At 40.7% G+C, this 15,122-nt stretch overlaps 1 protein-coding gene across 1 annotated transcript in view; it reads right to left on the bottom strand.

The window, feature by feature from the left end:
* The window catches only part of myo15aa (myosin XVAa), a 47,304-nt gene that overhangs the window by 4,542 nt on the left and 27,640 nt on the right, over positions 1 to 15,122 (bottom strand). The window contains exons 33-58 of the mRNA XM_085351847.1: positions 14,950 to 15,022; positions 14,630 to 14,821; positions 14,424 to 14,536; positions 12,659 to 12,750; positions 11,398 to 11,533; positions 8,164 to 8,228; positions 6,802 to 6,939; positions 6,631 to 6,691; positions 5,621 to 5,768; positions 5,435 to 5,528; positions 5,213 to 5,333; positions 4,992 to 5,107; positions 4,813 to 4,872; positions 4,473 to 4,548; positions 4,245 to 4,360; positions 4,028 to 4,146; positions 3,673 to 3,814; positions 2,005 to 2,116; positions 1,823 to 1,897; positions 1,468 to 1,670; positions 1,077 to 1,201; positions 888 to 951; positions 686 to 758; positions 421 to 494; positions 236 to 318; positions 10 to 140 (exon numbers count right to left, since the gene is read on the bottom strand). Coding sequence (XP_085207973.1) covers positions 10 to 140; positions 236 to 318; positions 421 to 494; positions 686 to 758; positions 888 to 951; positions 1,077 to 1,201; positions 1,468 to 1,670; positions 1,823 to 1,897; positions 2,005 to 2,116; positions 3,673 to 3,814; positions 4,028 to 4,146; positions 4,245 to 4,360; positions 4,473 to 4,548; positions 4,813 to 4,872; positions 4,992 to 5,107; positions 5,213 to 5,333; positions 5,435 to 5,528; positions 5,621 to 5,768; positions 6,631 to 6,691; positions 6,802 to 6,939; positions 8,164 to 8,228; positions 11,398 to 11,533; positions 12,659 to 12,750; positions 14,424 to 14,536; positions 14,630 to 14,821; positions 14,950 to 15,022 — 2,802 coding nt within the window. The remainder of the gene's footprint in view (positions 1 to 9; positions 141 to 235; positions 319 to 420; positions 495 to 685; positions 759 to 887; positions 952 to 1,076; positions 1,202 to 1,467; positions 1,671 to 1,822; positions 1,898 to 2,004; positions 2,117 to 3,672; positions 3,815 to 4,027; positions 4,147 to 4,244; positions 4,361 to 4,472; positions 4,549 to 4,812; positions 4,873 to 4,991; positions 5,108 to 5,212; positions 5,334 to 5,434; positions 5,529 to 5,620; positions 5,769 to 6,630; positions 6,692 to 6,801; positions 6,940 to 8,163; positions 8,229 to 11,397; positions 11,534 to 12,658; positions 12,751 to 14,423; positions 14,537 to 14,629; positions 14,822 to 14,949; positions 15,023 to 15,122) is intronic.

Below are 15,122 nucleotides of genomic sequence, written 5' to 3'. Positions count from 1 at the left end.
GATGCCCACCTTGGTATTGCAAACCAGGGCTGGCACATGCATCCTGGAGAAACGTCAACAGAAACGGCTTCATAACATCAGAGCACCGATGGAAAGATGTGAGAATATACATCAGCCGCCATCCTCTCTGACAGCTGTCCCTGCACACAGAGAAGCGCGCACACAGCCACAGATTAAAGCCTCTCCACGATCATGTCACCGCTCTTTAAGAACAAGCGAGCGCTGGAAGCCTTACGATTTGGAGCTGGTGTTGACAATAACTTGTTTCATCACTTGGCAGTAGGCTTCATCCTTCATCAGGCCATGGTCACCACTTAACTAGATTTGTTTAAGCACATGCATGAAGAAAAACATAAAATCACACACACAGACCTCGTCTTAGTATTACAATGGATAGACAATTTGCTGATGTAAGCATACCTTTAATATAGTGGTGACCAGGTCCTGCTCGGTCTGGCCTTTCATTGGGAAGTCTCCCATAAACTTCATTATAGCTGGGCAAAAGAAACAGAAGGAGCTGGACCACATCTTTTCAGATGTATTTCGTTTAAAGCACATTAATGCTTTTATACTAAAAATAAACTAAAAATAAACACAAAGAAACACGAAATATATGCGTATTTTATGCTGCTATCTTCTGCTTCAACCTCCTATGTTTCTTTTCGTTTCCACACTCTGCTCTCACCTAAGAAGATGTCAGCAGCCACTCGGTTCATCCCACTGTCTGAGAAGTCGATCAGTGACTCCTGGATTGGAGACTAGAAAGAGAAACAAGATGTTAAACCAGAACACGATGGCAAGAAAAACATTTTAGATGTCTGTGCACAGGCACAGAGAAACATATCCTATATATTTGAACACAGAGACATGATTGTGATTTGAATTACCTTGGAGAATTTGACCATGTCAGCAGGGTCCCTGAGCTCCTTCCCCTTTTTCGCTTTCTGATCACTGTGGGGAAAAGCAGACAATCAACTCTTGGTTATTTATTTATCACCGTAAGTGCAAATTTTAGCTTTACATTGAACCCTTCTAACTCTTTTTTGTTTTTGACACTGCACATGTGTGTGTCTGACCTCCTGTTCCTCTGCGCTTCTCGGAAGTACTTCTTGGCAAACTCAACCATGTGGTACTGGCTGCTGTGCAGAGGCAGGTCGTCCAGTTCGACACCCAGGCTGTCTCCATAGATCTCATTCACTACCTGAGACACACACAAATCCACAGCATGAGGAGCAAAAGCAAGAGTGCCACTTACTGGGAGCACCAACAGTGTAATTATCTAAAAAATATTTCCATTTCTGCTAACCAAAGCATTCCAATGTATGCTGTATAAACACTGGCTAATACCATAATGTAAGGGTACTTTTCATGTTGAGCTCTGTAGGTTACACTAGCCTTTAATCTATTATTCTGACAGTGGGAAGCTTGAAAAAGCAGAAAAAAAGAGGAAAAAAATGCAGTTAGCACCTCGGTAGAGAGGTCGAGCTCATGAGCAGCTACAGCTGAGCCCATCGCAACGGCAACAGCAGCAGAGGCAGCGACTCGTCCCTGCCGGTCTCGGGGCTCCACGCGTTCAGGAGGCAGGACCAAGAAGTCCGGAGCAGCCACAGGACGGATGAACTCGCTGGGGAACACTCCAGACTTTCCATACACGGCGCCGAACCGCCAGCCTACACACATGCACACACACAAAATAAGTAAAAGGTTGCACACAAAATAGAGACTCTTCAATGTCGTAAATATTTTGCGTCACACAACCAACATAAATAAACTCCAAAATGTTAGAAGAAAGCTAGAATAAGAAAGGTCACGCCACACGCACCAAACTCAGCGGTGTTTCTCTTTAGCTCCTCCAGAAGCATCACCTTCTTCCTCACAATGCAGCCATAACGTTTACCTGAGATACAACCACACAATGAAATGGGCACTGTGAAATAATTCAGAGGCAGAACGCAGATCTATCACTGTGACAATTTTCAGTGTTGGATTGTTCCTGTATCTCACCAGCCTCCAGTCCGTCCATGTGCTGGAGTCTGATGATGTCGCCTTTGTGGAAGTTGAGCTGAGTCCTGTCCTCAGTGATGTAGTTCCTCACTGCCACCACATACTCCGAGTCCTGACAAAGACAGGGCACGCTGACATCCAGCAGAGAGCCAAAGAACATTTGTGCCAAGAAAATCCCTTTCCTCACTCACTGCTTAATGTCCACTTTGAATTCATGGGTTTGTCAGCGCTACTCACTGTAGGTTTGTTTTAAAGTTTATAAACTTAAATAGTTATTCCTGCGTACTGATCACATCTCCATAAGTAAAAAATAAAGAAATAAAGGTAGTGATATTTTATAGTTAAAGTGCCATATAATACAGTACTGTATAAAAGTCTTAAGCCACACTTCATGGTTTTGTATTTTACAAAGAAAATGGGAAATATGTGCATTGATTTATTGAAACATGTGCAAGCATACAAGAAATACAGGATTTGTGTGACCATTTTTATTCTTCAGCACAGCCTGAAATCATCAGGCAAGCTTTGTTTAAGTAGTCTGCAGCTCCAAACCATGACGGAGCCTCCACCATGCTTTAGATGGCTGGAGACGCTCAGTGTTGTACATCTCTCCCGACCTCCTCCTCCGTACATACTGATGATGATTTGAACCGATCATTTGAAATGTGGATTCATCAGTGCATAACACCTGTTGTCACTGACTTTTAGTCCACTTCTTGGGTTATTTGGCACACTTCAGTCTTTTCTCCCCGTTTCCGTTCCTTAAGAATGGCTTCCACTCAAACCATTTCTGATGAGGTCACGTGTCAGGACACACTGCACACCATGCCGGTATACACCCAGGTTTCAGCTAGCAGCTCTTTGGGAAGGACCTGTTTGGTGTAAAATTGCTAATTGCTATTTCATGTCTGTTGTCTTTGGAATTTTTTGAAGATCCAGCTCCAGAAATGGGGATTTTCATTTTTTTTATTTTTTTTACAGGCTGCTAGAAACAAAGTGCCTGTTTGGTTTTTTTGTTGTTGTTTTTTTTTTTTTGCTAAGTTGTGTGTCACATGTAGACAAAATACAGACTTATCCTTTGACTCAGGCGCCTTTTTTGGTGCTTGAATGATTCAGAGGTCAGTGTTAAGTGGCTTAACAAACAAAACAAAAAATTCCTCTGAAAATGGTCAGGTACAAGGAGTGAAAATGAGGGAAAAAGAAGAAAATGTCCAAAGAAAAACTCTAAAAGTATTGCTCAAAACCACTTTAAAAAAAATACAAGTCTGGCTTCTTGGAAGCAAAATATTAAAAAAAATTATTTTTGCACATAATTTTAAGACACTGAAAACTGAGCCAGTTTCACACGTGGATAAAGAGCACTACACACCCTGTGAACGCGCTTAGATGTCAATGTTATGGCATCAGTATAAATTTGGATTACACCTGAAATTTCATCTTTTTAAAGTAAAAAAATAAATAAATAGAAAGTTAATAAAAAAAACACTCAAATCAAAGAGGACATGGAGTAAAGCCCATGCATACATATATTTAAAAAAAAATTATATGAGTTTTTTTTACACAGTAATGTTATCTAATTTAATTGTGCCAATCAGTATGCATTACAAAAACTCATCCATTCATAATTCACACTTCGTCACACGCAGACACTGACAACATTCCTCTGACCTTCTTAAGCTCTGTGAGGAAGTAGTCGGTCATGTGCTTGACGTGCGGGGCTTTGGCGGAGAACAAGATCAGCTTCTCATTAGTCAGGTTGAACTCAAGCATGTTCTTAGATGGAATAGACACAAACAGGATGTCTGAATAGCTGCAAAGGAAGTGATACGCCAAACCAGGAAGTCAACTTAAAGTCATAGTTCAAAGCAATCAGGCATTTGACATGTATACACAGAAAGTTAAATAAGATCTATGACCAGATCTTCTTTTTAGCATCTGATTTGTGTTTTTAAAACAAGAAAATGCATTTAAAACAATCTAACTTACAGGGTTTTTTAACAGGAATATGTTGTATGAGACTCACCTGTAAGGCCTCAGCACTCTGAAGTAGTCTGAAGCAGAAGAGCTGCTCTTCACCATCTTCAGCAGCTTGATACCTTTATGAGACACGGACAACACCTGCACACCTGTCCCGACACTGCCCTGGAAAACACACACAACCATATACACACACCACAATATAAACACATGAAACTATTTATTAATTCAGTTTATCTATGCCAAGCAAAACAACAGCTCACAGAGGCTGGAAAGAGGCGAGAGAAGTAGATCTCCCATTCGTCTCTAGCCACGGTGACCACCTTCTTCTTCACGTTCTCATTGTATGTTCCTGAAACCTGATCCACCTTGTTCTCCGCTGTCACAGAAACAGAGGATCAGTAAAGGTTTGAACTCCTGAGAACCAACAGAGAGCGTCACATAGATGCAAGTAAGTCATAAACCTTAAAGCATGCATGCTAGTTTCATACCCAACAGGTCTTTCATCTTCTGTCTCTCCTCCTGCGTGATGCGTATGCAAGCCTCAGAAAAGGTGTCATGTACAATCTGGGAAGACACAGCCAGGAATAGGAATGTGCTAATGGGAAACACTTGGAGTGAAAAATAACTACATCACAGACACTATTTTAGCATTTTAATATTAATGAATCATGACCATCTGAACTACTGCCATAATTACTGTTAACTAGACCAGCTGGAAGACACCCTGAGGTCTCTATGATAATTTACACAAGTTTACACAAAGAATTGCATAAAAGCAAAATAAATAAAGATGATGAATATTGACAGTTATTGGATTTATAAACCAACCTGTCTGAAGATCAGATCCAGGATCAGTGGATTGTTCAAGTTCTCTTTAGGATAAAAAACCTGTAAATGGAGGACAGACATAAATAAACTGTATTTTTATGTAAATGATTATATTGACGTTGGAGTTTACAGCTCCATTTTTTGTACTTAGCTAAAAAAAAACTGAGGTAAAAACAAACCTCTTTCCTCATGTAGAGTTTCCACGGGACGTTGGAATAAGTGTAATATTCATCACTGGTTCTGCTGTGGAGCTGAGTCTGAATGATCTCCTCCTCAACTGGCAACTCTCTGGAGACTGGAAGCAAGAACATTCATTTATTTATTTATATCATGAACAATACACACCTGTATCAGTCTAATCTGGAGCTTATTCACAGGTATTTCTACAGTGTAAATTTACCTGGAGGAGGGGCGGGGCTTATGTTGGAGCTAGATGGCCCTTGGGGGCGAGGCTTGGCTTTCTGGCTAGTCTTGTGTCCCCTGTCTTCTTTAGATTGGGCGGACGAAGTCTTTCTGTGAGTCTGAGATATGGAAAATGGTTAGATATTGTTTTGCCGTGTGTGTGTGTGTGTGTGTGTGTGTGTGTGTGTGTGTGTGTGTGGTAGGTGTGGAGTTAGGATACCGGTTGTGGTGGGTTTGCCATTTGATCTTTAAGGATCTCCATCGCTTCATCATGAGGGTCTGGCTTCTTTCCAAACAACTTTCCATCACTTCTCCTACACACACCACAGTAGTCAGAACAGATTAAATACCACAGAGTATGACAGTCGTCAATATCTCACATCATCGTGTGTGTGTGTGTGTTAACCTTTGCGTGGGAGATCCAGAGGAAGATGTTGTGCCTTCAGGCTGGTGCTGTTTGATAATGTCTTTAATATCATGGCTGGGGTCCAAGTGCTCAGTGTTACTCACAGTGGAGCGGACCACATCCTCAGGAGGGGGGCCACGTAATGGACCTGGAATAAAAAGTTTGATTACACACGAACCCGGTTTGTTCAGGGTTCATCCCTAACCCCTGTAGCCACAGTGTTAGGATGCCTGGGTCGTTGAACCAGGGTTTTGAGTTTATATATTATTTATCATTTCTAGTCTTTGGTTTCTTTGTTAGAGTCATGTCTTATGGTTTGTCTCTGTGTAATCCTTAGTTGCTGTCTCCCCTGTCCGCTATATCCCCGTGTCCAGTCAGTGTCTGTGTCTGCCCTGGTCCCACGTCTCTGTTCCCTCTGTTGTAGTGCCTGCATGTGAGTCTGTGTCTTTTGTTCAGTCTGTGTTATGTGTTTCCTGTTTTACTTTGAAGGTCTCTGTCTTATCTCAGTGTGTTCAGTTTACGCTTCCTTGTCTCGTCAGTTCTGATTTCCCCCAGCTGTGCTCTCCTTCTGTGTCTCATTCCCCTCGTTACTTCCCAGTGTATTTAAACCCTGTGTTTCTCTGAGTCAGTGTTGCGTTGTCCCTCATGCTGTGTGGATCTCCCTGTGGCTCACTGTGAGGTTTGTTTATGAGTTTCCAGTTTAGTTTAGGTTGCTTTTTTATGACTTTCCCCTGCCAGCAAATAAAGCTCAGTTTTTTTGTGTTTAAACCTCATGCCTGAGTGCCTGCATTTTGGGTCCAACTCCTGCCTGCCACACAGCGACTCATGACACACAGGGAGAAATCCTTAAAGTGATAATCATATACTTATTTAAGGACAGTTACTCAATTCTGCATTTTCAATTATTGCAGTGGGCTTTCCAACCACAAATCACTATGCTGCAATGCACCAATATTTTTTATTTCCACTCTTTTTTGATTCAGAAACTGCACAGCAAGTGTACCACATACTCGTTTTCCGTTGAACAGCGGCAGCGCTTGGCTTGTGCAGAGACGCCTCACTCTCTTTGGTCTGCAGGAAAAACAACAATAAGTGATACGGCTTCAAGATTATATTTCAGATTTGCATGCATAAAGTGTATTGAACGTTACATCAACACAGCAGCGTGTGTGTTTACTCACAGGACTGGCTGTGCGTGAGCGCTGTTGTGAGTGCGCGTGATAGTATGAGGGTGGTGACTGTGGGGCTGGAGCAGCTGGGGGGAAAGAAGACAACATTTGCTGCTGGATTGCTATGGCCTGCATCGTCATCTGCTGGGCCTGCAACACAAACAATCCAACATATATTCAATATTTAGTAAACAACAGTTTATACCTATGTTTAAAACATATTCATCTTTTATGGTTTAACTTAATGTTTAGGTTAACTGTGTCAATTTGTAACTTGATATCATTTGTTTAGGCAAGACATTTGATGTCAGGAGTCAGTAAAGTAATGTGGTACATTTGTAAAGTTGTCAATTTTCACTCAATAAATGAATTAACTGCTTAGATTATCCAAGTATTTTGGTAGTACAGCCTTTAGCGTCATGTGTACTGTGACATACAAATGTGAAAGTGGTACTGATTATGGTATCTTTCACTTAAACATTAGTTTAAGGGCTCAGAGTGCAGCATTATCTTTTTAGCATTTGACTGCATAAAGACAGTTTTATCATACTTCATTTGCTCGTACAGCCATGTGAAAAAGACTCTGTGCAGTCCTGTAAAAAAAGTTCACCATTAATGTTTCCATTGAAATTGAGAGGGTAAGTAGCAGCAAATCAAATGTAATGGATTAGCTGATCATCAGCAAGTGTGAGCACATCTATAAAATCAGATGTTTTGGCGCTTTGCTGCTCTGGTGCATTCACGAGTTAAGGTCAGACAGTGCAATACTCAGAAGAACTGCAAAACACCCATTAGCTACATGTAAGCCTCTGCAGCCATCAGTTAGCATGTTAAATATGAATATTAGGTAAGTTGGAAAGTTGGAAATATACTGAACAAGTCTAAAAAACCAACAAACAAAAAACTAGATTGTTGTGTCATATTTTTGGTGCAGAAAGAAAATACAATGTGATGTCTGTCTACATGAGGCAGCTAAAACTTGGCCTAAACCGGGTCATTCAACAGGACATTGATCCCCAGCATAGCAGCACATCTACAACAGAATGGCTGAAAAAGAAAAGAATCAATGTGTTGCAATGGTCCAGTGAAACCTGACTGAAAAGCTGTGATGTGACCTTAAGAGAAAGCATAAACAAACCCCAGTGAACTGAAACAACGCTGTAAAGAAGAGCGGGCCAAAATTCCTCCACAACTATGTGACAAACCGGTCACACAGAAAATGATTACTTCAAGTTATTGCTGCTAGATGTGTTCCTACAAACTACTGAATCATTAGGTGTAAGTGTTGCACAGTCTCTCTTTTACACAGAACTGTATCGGCCAGTACGAACAGTGGTTTTAATATCAGAGTTGTTCAGAGAAATGATGTCAGACCAGAATGATGGCTTGTTGGTTGATGATGGCTTGTTGCTGCTGAGTCAGTACCACTTGCTCCGATCCTGGAGAAGCACAAACATATAACTGTTATGTTGTTGCTGCACTAAGAGCACAAGAAACAGAATTATCTGTTTAAAACAAACCACACGAATGAACTTTGCAACCCCACATAAAAAACAAACACAAAAAAACTTGAAACTGGCTTTAATTAAAGAAAAAAGAAATAAAGGAGTCCATCATGCCCAAACACTTCAGGCCAAACATGCTGGAAAACCTAACACACATCCTTTTATTCTACCTGGCACACCTGTCATAACAGGCAAGCCTGGAACCACAGGCGTGGCTGGGAGTGAGGGCGCCGCAGGCAGACCCGGGACAACAGACACATTGGAAGCGACATCGGTATCAACAGCAGGGGCAGCAGCGGGGGTGCGAGTGGGTGACTGCGTGGGTGCTACACGACTAGAAGGAGTGGTGGCAGAAAACGATTGCTGACGGTGGTAGGGGTGTTGGGGTCGGTTGTATTGGTGGTATTGTTGTTGTTGCTGCTGTTGTTGATGTTGCTCGTGATGATGGTGGTGGGAGGGGATTGGCATAGCAGGGATTGGGGGCATCATTCCTCCTGCTACTGGAAGCACTGGCACAGCTTGAGGAGTAGCAGGCAGGGAAAAGGAAGATAGACAGGTCTTAAGTGGCAGTTAGTCCACACATTGTTAGTGACTGGGAAATATTTCACATTTTACGACAAACAAGGTATGATCAAGTTCAGATTCAGAAATAAAATATGTCAGAGTGGTCGTTATTAGCCACACTGATGCTGTGGTTCATAGAACATCAATATTAATGTGTTTATTACTCCCCAACTTTGACCCAGACAAATCCTGCTGAGTGTGTAATGGAAAACCTGTTTCAGCTTTTCTAATCTCTGTGTTCTGCTGGTATGTGACTGTAACATCTTGTACAAAGAGTACAAAGTGTGTGCGTGTGTGAAGATGGGAAGCAACAGGTTCAAATCTAACTGTAAACTCTGTTCAAGGCCATGAGGCACTTTCCGTGTCTTTGTTATCAGGCAGGTGCTGACATGACTACGACAAGAAAAGTCCTTAAAGCTGAGCAAACAACTTCTGTATTCATACAATTTGTATGAAGAAGCTGTTATGTTTTTCTGCTCTGTATCAGTGCTGGTGTGAAGATGTTTGTGCTGTATTTATCGCTTTGAAAAACCGTGTTAATTATGTTGAAAAATAATTTTAATTATAGTTTTCATCAACAACCTTGTTTTTTCGAATGAGAACAATAACTTAATAAAAACTTATGCAGGACGACAAAATCTATGATAAAATGTATTGATGCATTCAACAAATAAAAAACAAGATGAAAACATTCTGGAGAGACGAGATCCAATCAGAACTAATTAAGTTGTACAGAAAAGCGAGTTTGGAAGTGATCCAAGCAGAACTAATCTTGTGCTGTGAGGTTGGACACGCACGTCTGAGCCGCCCCAGGGAAACTACAACCAGCTCCCATGCTCCCCGATTCTCATGAAAACACGACAAAATGTCAACGCTTGGGAGGAAGAGAAGAGTAGACACATGTACACATTTTACATTTGATGGCAAGGAAAATAAGACACTTTGTAAATCGTGTTGAGCAAATCTCATCAGTGAAAACACAACCAACTTCCCCAATTTGCTGGGCAGCTTTTGACTTCATCATGAGCTATTTAGTCGACTAAAACTAAATGACATCATAGTCAAGTCTGTGACTACAACTAAATCAAAATTTGCTGTCAAAATTAACACTGTTGCAAAGGGTCTTTCTACAAATCTCAGAAATTAGTTTCATGCCAATGTTCGGTTTATTTTTCAGCTTTACGCTGGAGCCATTGTAAAATTAACATTTTTACTATTGAGTAAAGTAGTAGTAACTGTTAGAGCACATCAGTGGAATGATATTACTGGCCAATATCAGCTATTTGTCACACTTATAACATAACGGCTGACAAATGAGAATGTAACAAAAAAGTAAAGACAGGTGAAACATGCTTCAATCGTGTCCTGGGAGTTGACGTTGTTTAGGTCGTCCAGCAGAGGGCAACACACATGTTTGAAACACCATAAGCATAACAACCAGTTTATCTAATCAGACTCAGGAAATATGCAAGCAAGTAAATAAGCAAGCGCTAGGGAAATCTGTTTGTTCATGTGTCTGAAAGGGGGAAAAAAAGCATTGGTGATATATCAGGATATCAGATTTTTAAATCACCAAATATTGTTATCAGTGTTGGTCTTAAAAGTCCAATATTTCTCTACAGTATGTGCTGTTTGATACTGTATGGTTTCCTCTTTTTAGATTTGCGTTTTGAACACATGTCAGGTCAAAATCTCAATTTGTCCAATACCCTGCTTTAGAAGTAAAGCAAACATGCTTGCTGATGATAAACATCAAACCAGTGTAACATCAGCATGTTGGCACTGTCACTATGTGAGTTTTGCTCAGTGCCGTAAGCCTGGCATCAGTACATTAGAGGGGAAAAAAGAGGAAACTGTGAAGGTAAAATAATAAATAAAAATTCTGGAATTTTACAGTCGAGCACACAAGAGCCAGTAAAAATAGTACCAGGTACTTAACATTACTAGATGTGTGGAAAGTGATCAATTTGTAATGACTGGTGTTTAAGAGAAATAACAGTCACCTGTTATAGTGAATGGCTTTTAATGTATTATCTATGAGGACAGTCAATACAGCCAACAGCTCAAAGTTAAACTTTTAAAGTTCAGGTCTGTTCATTGCCTTTAAGATACCAATAAAGAAATACTCTGTCTGCCTGTTACTATGGGAATGAAAGTAGGTTGATAATAAAGCATCACCAAAACATTTTAAATGCGTTATTATTAATTTATTGAGGAGGAGCTTACAAAGGAGAAACAAAGGGAAACTCTATTAGCCTGAGACAAAAGCCAATGATTTAGGAGCGCTTAGGTTAAGCTGAATTATTAATGTCAGTGCAGAGAGAGTGAGCTGTGAGGACAAAAGAAATGTCTGAAAATGAAAAGTCCAGCAAAATATTCACAGACAAAAAGGGAGAAAGGTGCCACTAATTCTGGAAACAGCAATATCCGCTTAGACACAAAATATAGGCAGCAAAAAAAATAGAAGTCCAGAGACAAACATATGGCCAATCAGCACTGACACACATAACAACAAATACACACAGCACTCAGTGTTTACCTCCAGGATGTATTCCTGGTGGATAAGGCCGGCTGGAAGCTGGACGACTCTCTCCCTCTTCCCTTCCTTCTCCTGTGATGCCTATACCTCCTCCTCCCTTCATCCTTTCTGACAAACTTCCACTCTTCTCCATGTCCTGGTGAGCAAAGAGCAGCAGGAGACTCAGCAGAAGGAAAGGGATGCTTATAGTTGAGAAACTGGAGTTTAAGGGGCATGAAGTGGAAAAAGAAAAGGTGTCAGAAGCAGGGAGGGAAGGAGAGGGACTAAGACAACAAGCAAGAGGGAGTGAACTGGATTGGTTGATTTAGACCCTCTCTGAGCCAGAGCTGCAGGAACAGTATACTCTCCAGGAAGTACCGTACACGCAGGAGGAGAGGCTCCAGCATAAAGACACTAAATGGACTACAACAAAATTCACCACTACATGACAGACCTCATTCTCCTGAGCTGACTGAAATTCTCAGCTACTTTGTTTCCAGTGTCAGATGATTTTAAAGCCAAAACTGCTCAAGAAAATCTAAACAGGTCTATCAAGACTTCTGCCAAACACAGATATTATGTTTTTATTTTAACTATTGCCATTGATATATACTACTCAAAGCCCTAAAACATTCCTGATGCAACCTTTCCTGTGCAACCCGAGTGATGAGGACGCTGAACTCGTTTTGTTTCCACTAATAAACAAAAGATGAAGCTATGAGCGGAATCTTTTCCCCACACGGTGACTCGTTTATGCTGACTGCTGCTGCGGTCATATACGGTAGGTCACTCGGTAACCTAATCAGCCGTCCCGTGTGCTCCATTCATACCCAAACACAAGCCGAGGATCACATGCTCAATTCCTCCATCAGCACTCTTCTGTTCACACTCAGAGGACAGATCAATGACACAGAGCTACAACTATCCACCTGTATTATTACTTTTCTTTTAGGTCGGCAATTAACTGATTGGTCTTATAATATAATTAATATAACTGAACAAAGAAGTAATAAGCTTTGAGTTGCAGTGGCAGGAAAGCACTTGCAGCTCTACATAGACACATTTATAGTGAAAAGTCTTTGTCAAAATGAAAGCAGTGGCAATGCAGTAATATGGTCATCTGTCGAGTATTTCACCTGGTAGATGACTTAAAAGATTATACCAAGCAATCATTTATTACTATTTTGCGTGTTAGTTTCATAGCACTACAGCAATTTTAAAAACAAAGAGGAAATAGTTGGTTGACATGTGTAGTTTATGAGAAATCAGGACGAGCACTCACCGTGCTGCTGTCCGACAGCACAGGGTCAAACAGGCTGTCCAGGTAGCGGTCCATCCCTCTCTGAGGCTGACCCTCGCTCAATGTTTCTGACTCTGAACACAGACAAACAGCAATAATGCTTTAAACATTGTATTTTCAGTGTTTTTAGTGCACAGAAACTGTCATGTTTGATATTTTCTTTCTTTTAATCAAGCATGTTTTATCAGGTGATCAGGTTTACTTTAACTGTAGAGAAAAGGTTGTTAGTCACTGATCAAAATGTCTTATTCTCAAAAATGCAACCTAAGTCAGTTCATTGTTTTTTCACGGTTTTGATTGTCACATTTGTTGCAGAAACCTTGATTAATTGATCCAGCTTTTTATCTACGTCTCTCTCTCTCTTCGGACAACACACAGGAAACTGTTTCAAGATCACAAGACTTTCAAACTTTCCCAACTCTTCCATTTTTGTTGCCAAAGTGCAGCTCTGTGACAAGCAGGACATGGACCCACATCCAGGGCTCATGAAACAGCGTGTAAACTCAAACAGCAGCTGTAGTGCTGAATGCTTTCAAATGATACAAAGATACAAAACAAGAGCACAGCTGAAGCAAAGGGCCCAAAACTAGGAAACGTAGGGGAAACACTGAACAAAGGAAACACACAACCTGGATGATGCGACAAGGAACAGATGGAGACTCACACAATACAAACACACCAGATAATGTGGGAAACGAAGACAATAACCTAATGAAAACACAAACACAAGACACAGAAAAACAAGTGCTTGCAAAATGAACCAGGAAGTAACTAATTAGAGTTAGAAACATACAACACAGTGGTGAGGACTAGGTGAGCATACATCATAACCAAAACTCTAATAAACAAAACTACTTAAATACAGAAACTTGTACAAACAATTATTCAACTGCATTAATGTAAGAGACATTCCGGTCATGTGATTAAAATTATTCAAATTAAAGCTTTAATTAAAGCTTTAATGAACTTCTCCAAAAAAGGTTATCATCAACAAATACATTACTTTGTTGGGCACCTTTTAACTGTTAAAATCTACAATAAGACATTCCGGTAATTTCCTAATAAGAAGCCAAAAGCATCCAGCTCAGTTATGAATCCACTGCTTTCTTTAAGTCCCATCAAAGAACATCAGAGGGATTGGCTGTCATGATGGTAAAATAGTGCCTACTCTTCCTACACCACACACGTAGCCCATCCAGAGGTCAATACAGGTCCACTTTAGTCTCATCAGTCCATAAACAGACTCACAGCACCCTGCAGGCCTATCCATGTGTTTTCTTGCATATCAAAAATGCAGTGGCAAATATGCAAGGATCAAGCTTGCTTCATTAGTGTTCCTCTTATAGACTGTGTACTCAAACTAGCACAAGTTTTAAATTTGCATATAATCCTGCTAACTGTATCTCTTGGAACCCAGAGTGAGTTGGAAACCTGAAACCTCTGATTTCACGACTCAAAAAAGCTATTTTCTGAGTGCCATCCTTGGTACTCAGCTTTAAACATCTGGACAGGTGGGATTCATCTATAACACAGCTGAAGCATTTGTTAAACACAAAGAGCATAAAAGTTTTGGGTTCAGCAGTTTGGGAGTGATACACGCTAGTAAGTAGTTAAAAACAACAGCCGATGGGGGCTTCAATTCACAGAAAGATTAGTTTGTACATTTGATCAGATCATTTGAAAATCTTTAATTTGTAAGTGCTTAAAAATTCAGTTATGCAGTTAAGAGTTAACTGTGTGTGTGTACCGTGGCTGTAGTAACCATCTGAATCAGGCAGGCTGTAGGCTGGTCTGCTGCTGCTGAGAGGAAGGGAGGAAGGAAGCTCCTCATCTGAGTCAAAGCCACTGCCAAACAAAGCACTGAGAGATGAGAGGAGAGAGGAGTAATGTGCCACGTGGTGTAGCTTTAGTCACGTGAGTAATGAACTGCATGTGTGCATCTTGCATACTAACAGGCTGGCATTAGCTCTGACTTTAGCTGGGTTGTCAGTGCTGATGATGAAGTAACTCTTCTGCTTTGGGAAGTCCATAGGAAGCTCCATATCTGCAATCAGGTCCATGACATAGTCATGACCAGCTAACTCCACCCACTGACCCTGCTCCTTCATCAGAATTGAACTCCCCCTCCACCAGTCAGACACTCCCCTGCAAGATGCATGATTCAGATGTTCACAATATCTATACACACGTGTTAAAACTACTCTCTAAACATTATCATGGCATGTTCAGATGTTTACATTAAATGTTATGGAGCTAAAAATACAAAACCAAACCTGTGACGCAGAATGTTTCCTGCTAAATCCTCTCCATTGGTCCAGGAATGGACAGGACACAGGAAGGACCCTCCTGCAGGGAGAGATAAATTAATAAAAATGCAACAAATAGTTCCTTTGCTGCTTTAAATTACACTCATTAACTAACAAACTGTGTTAATTGCGCAATACAA

Source organism: Diplotaxodon limnothrissa, linkage group LG4 (genome assembly GCF_057381915.1).
Source record: "Diplotaxodon limnothrissa isolate DT_005_m linkage group LG4, D_limnothrissa_male_GT1.1, whole genome shotgun sequence".
In the NCBI taxonomy this organism is placed as follows: Eukaryota; Metazoa; Chordata; class Actinopteri; order Cichliformes; family Cichlidae; genus Diplotaxodon; species Diplotaxodon limnothrissa.
This window is presented reverse-complemented; position numbering and strand designations above follow the sequence as displayed.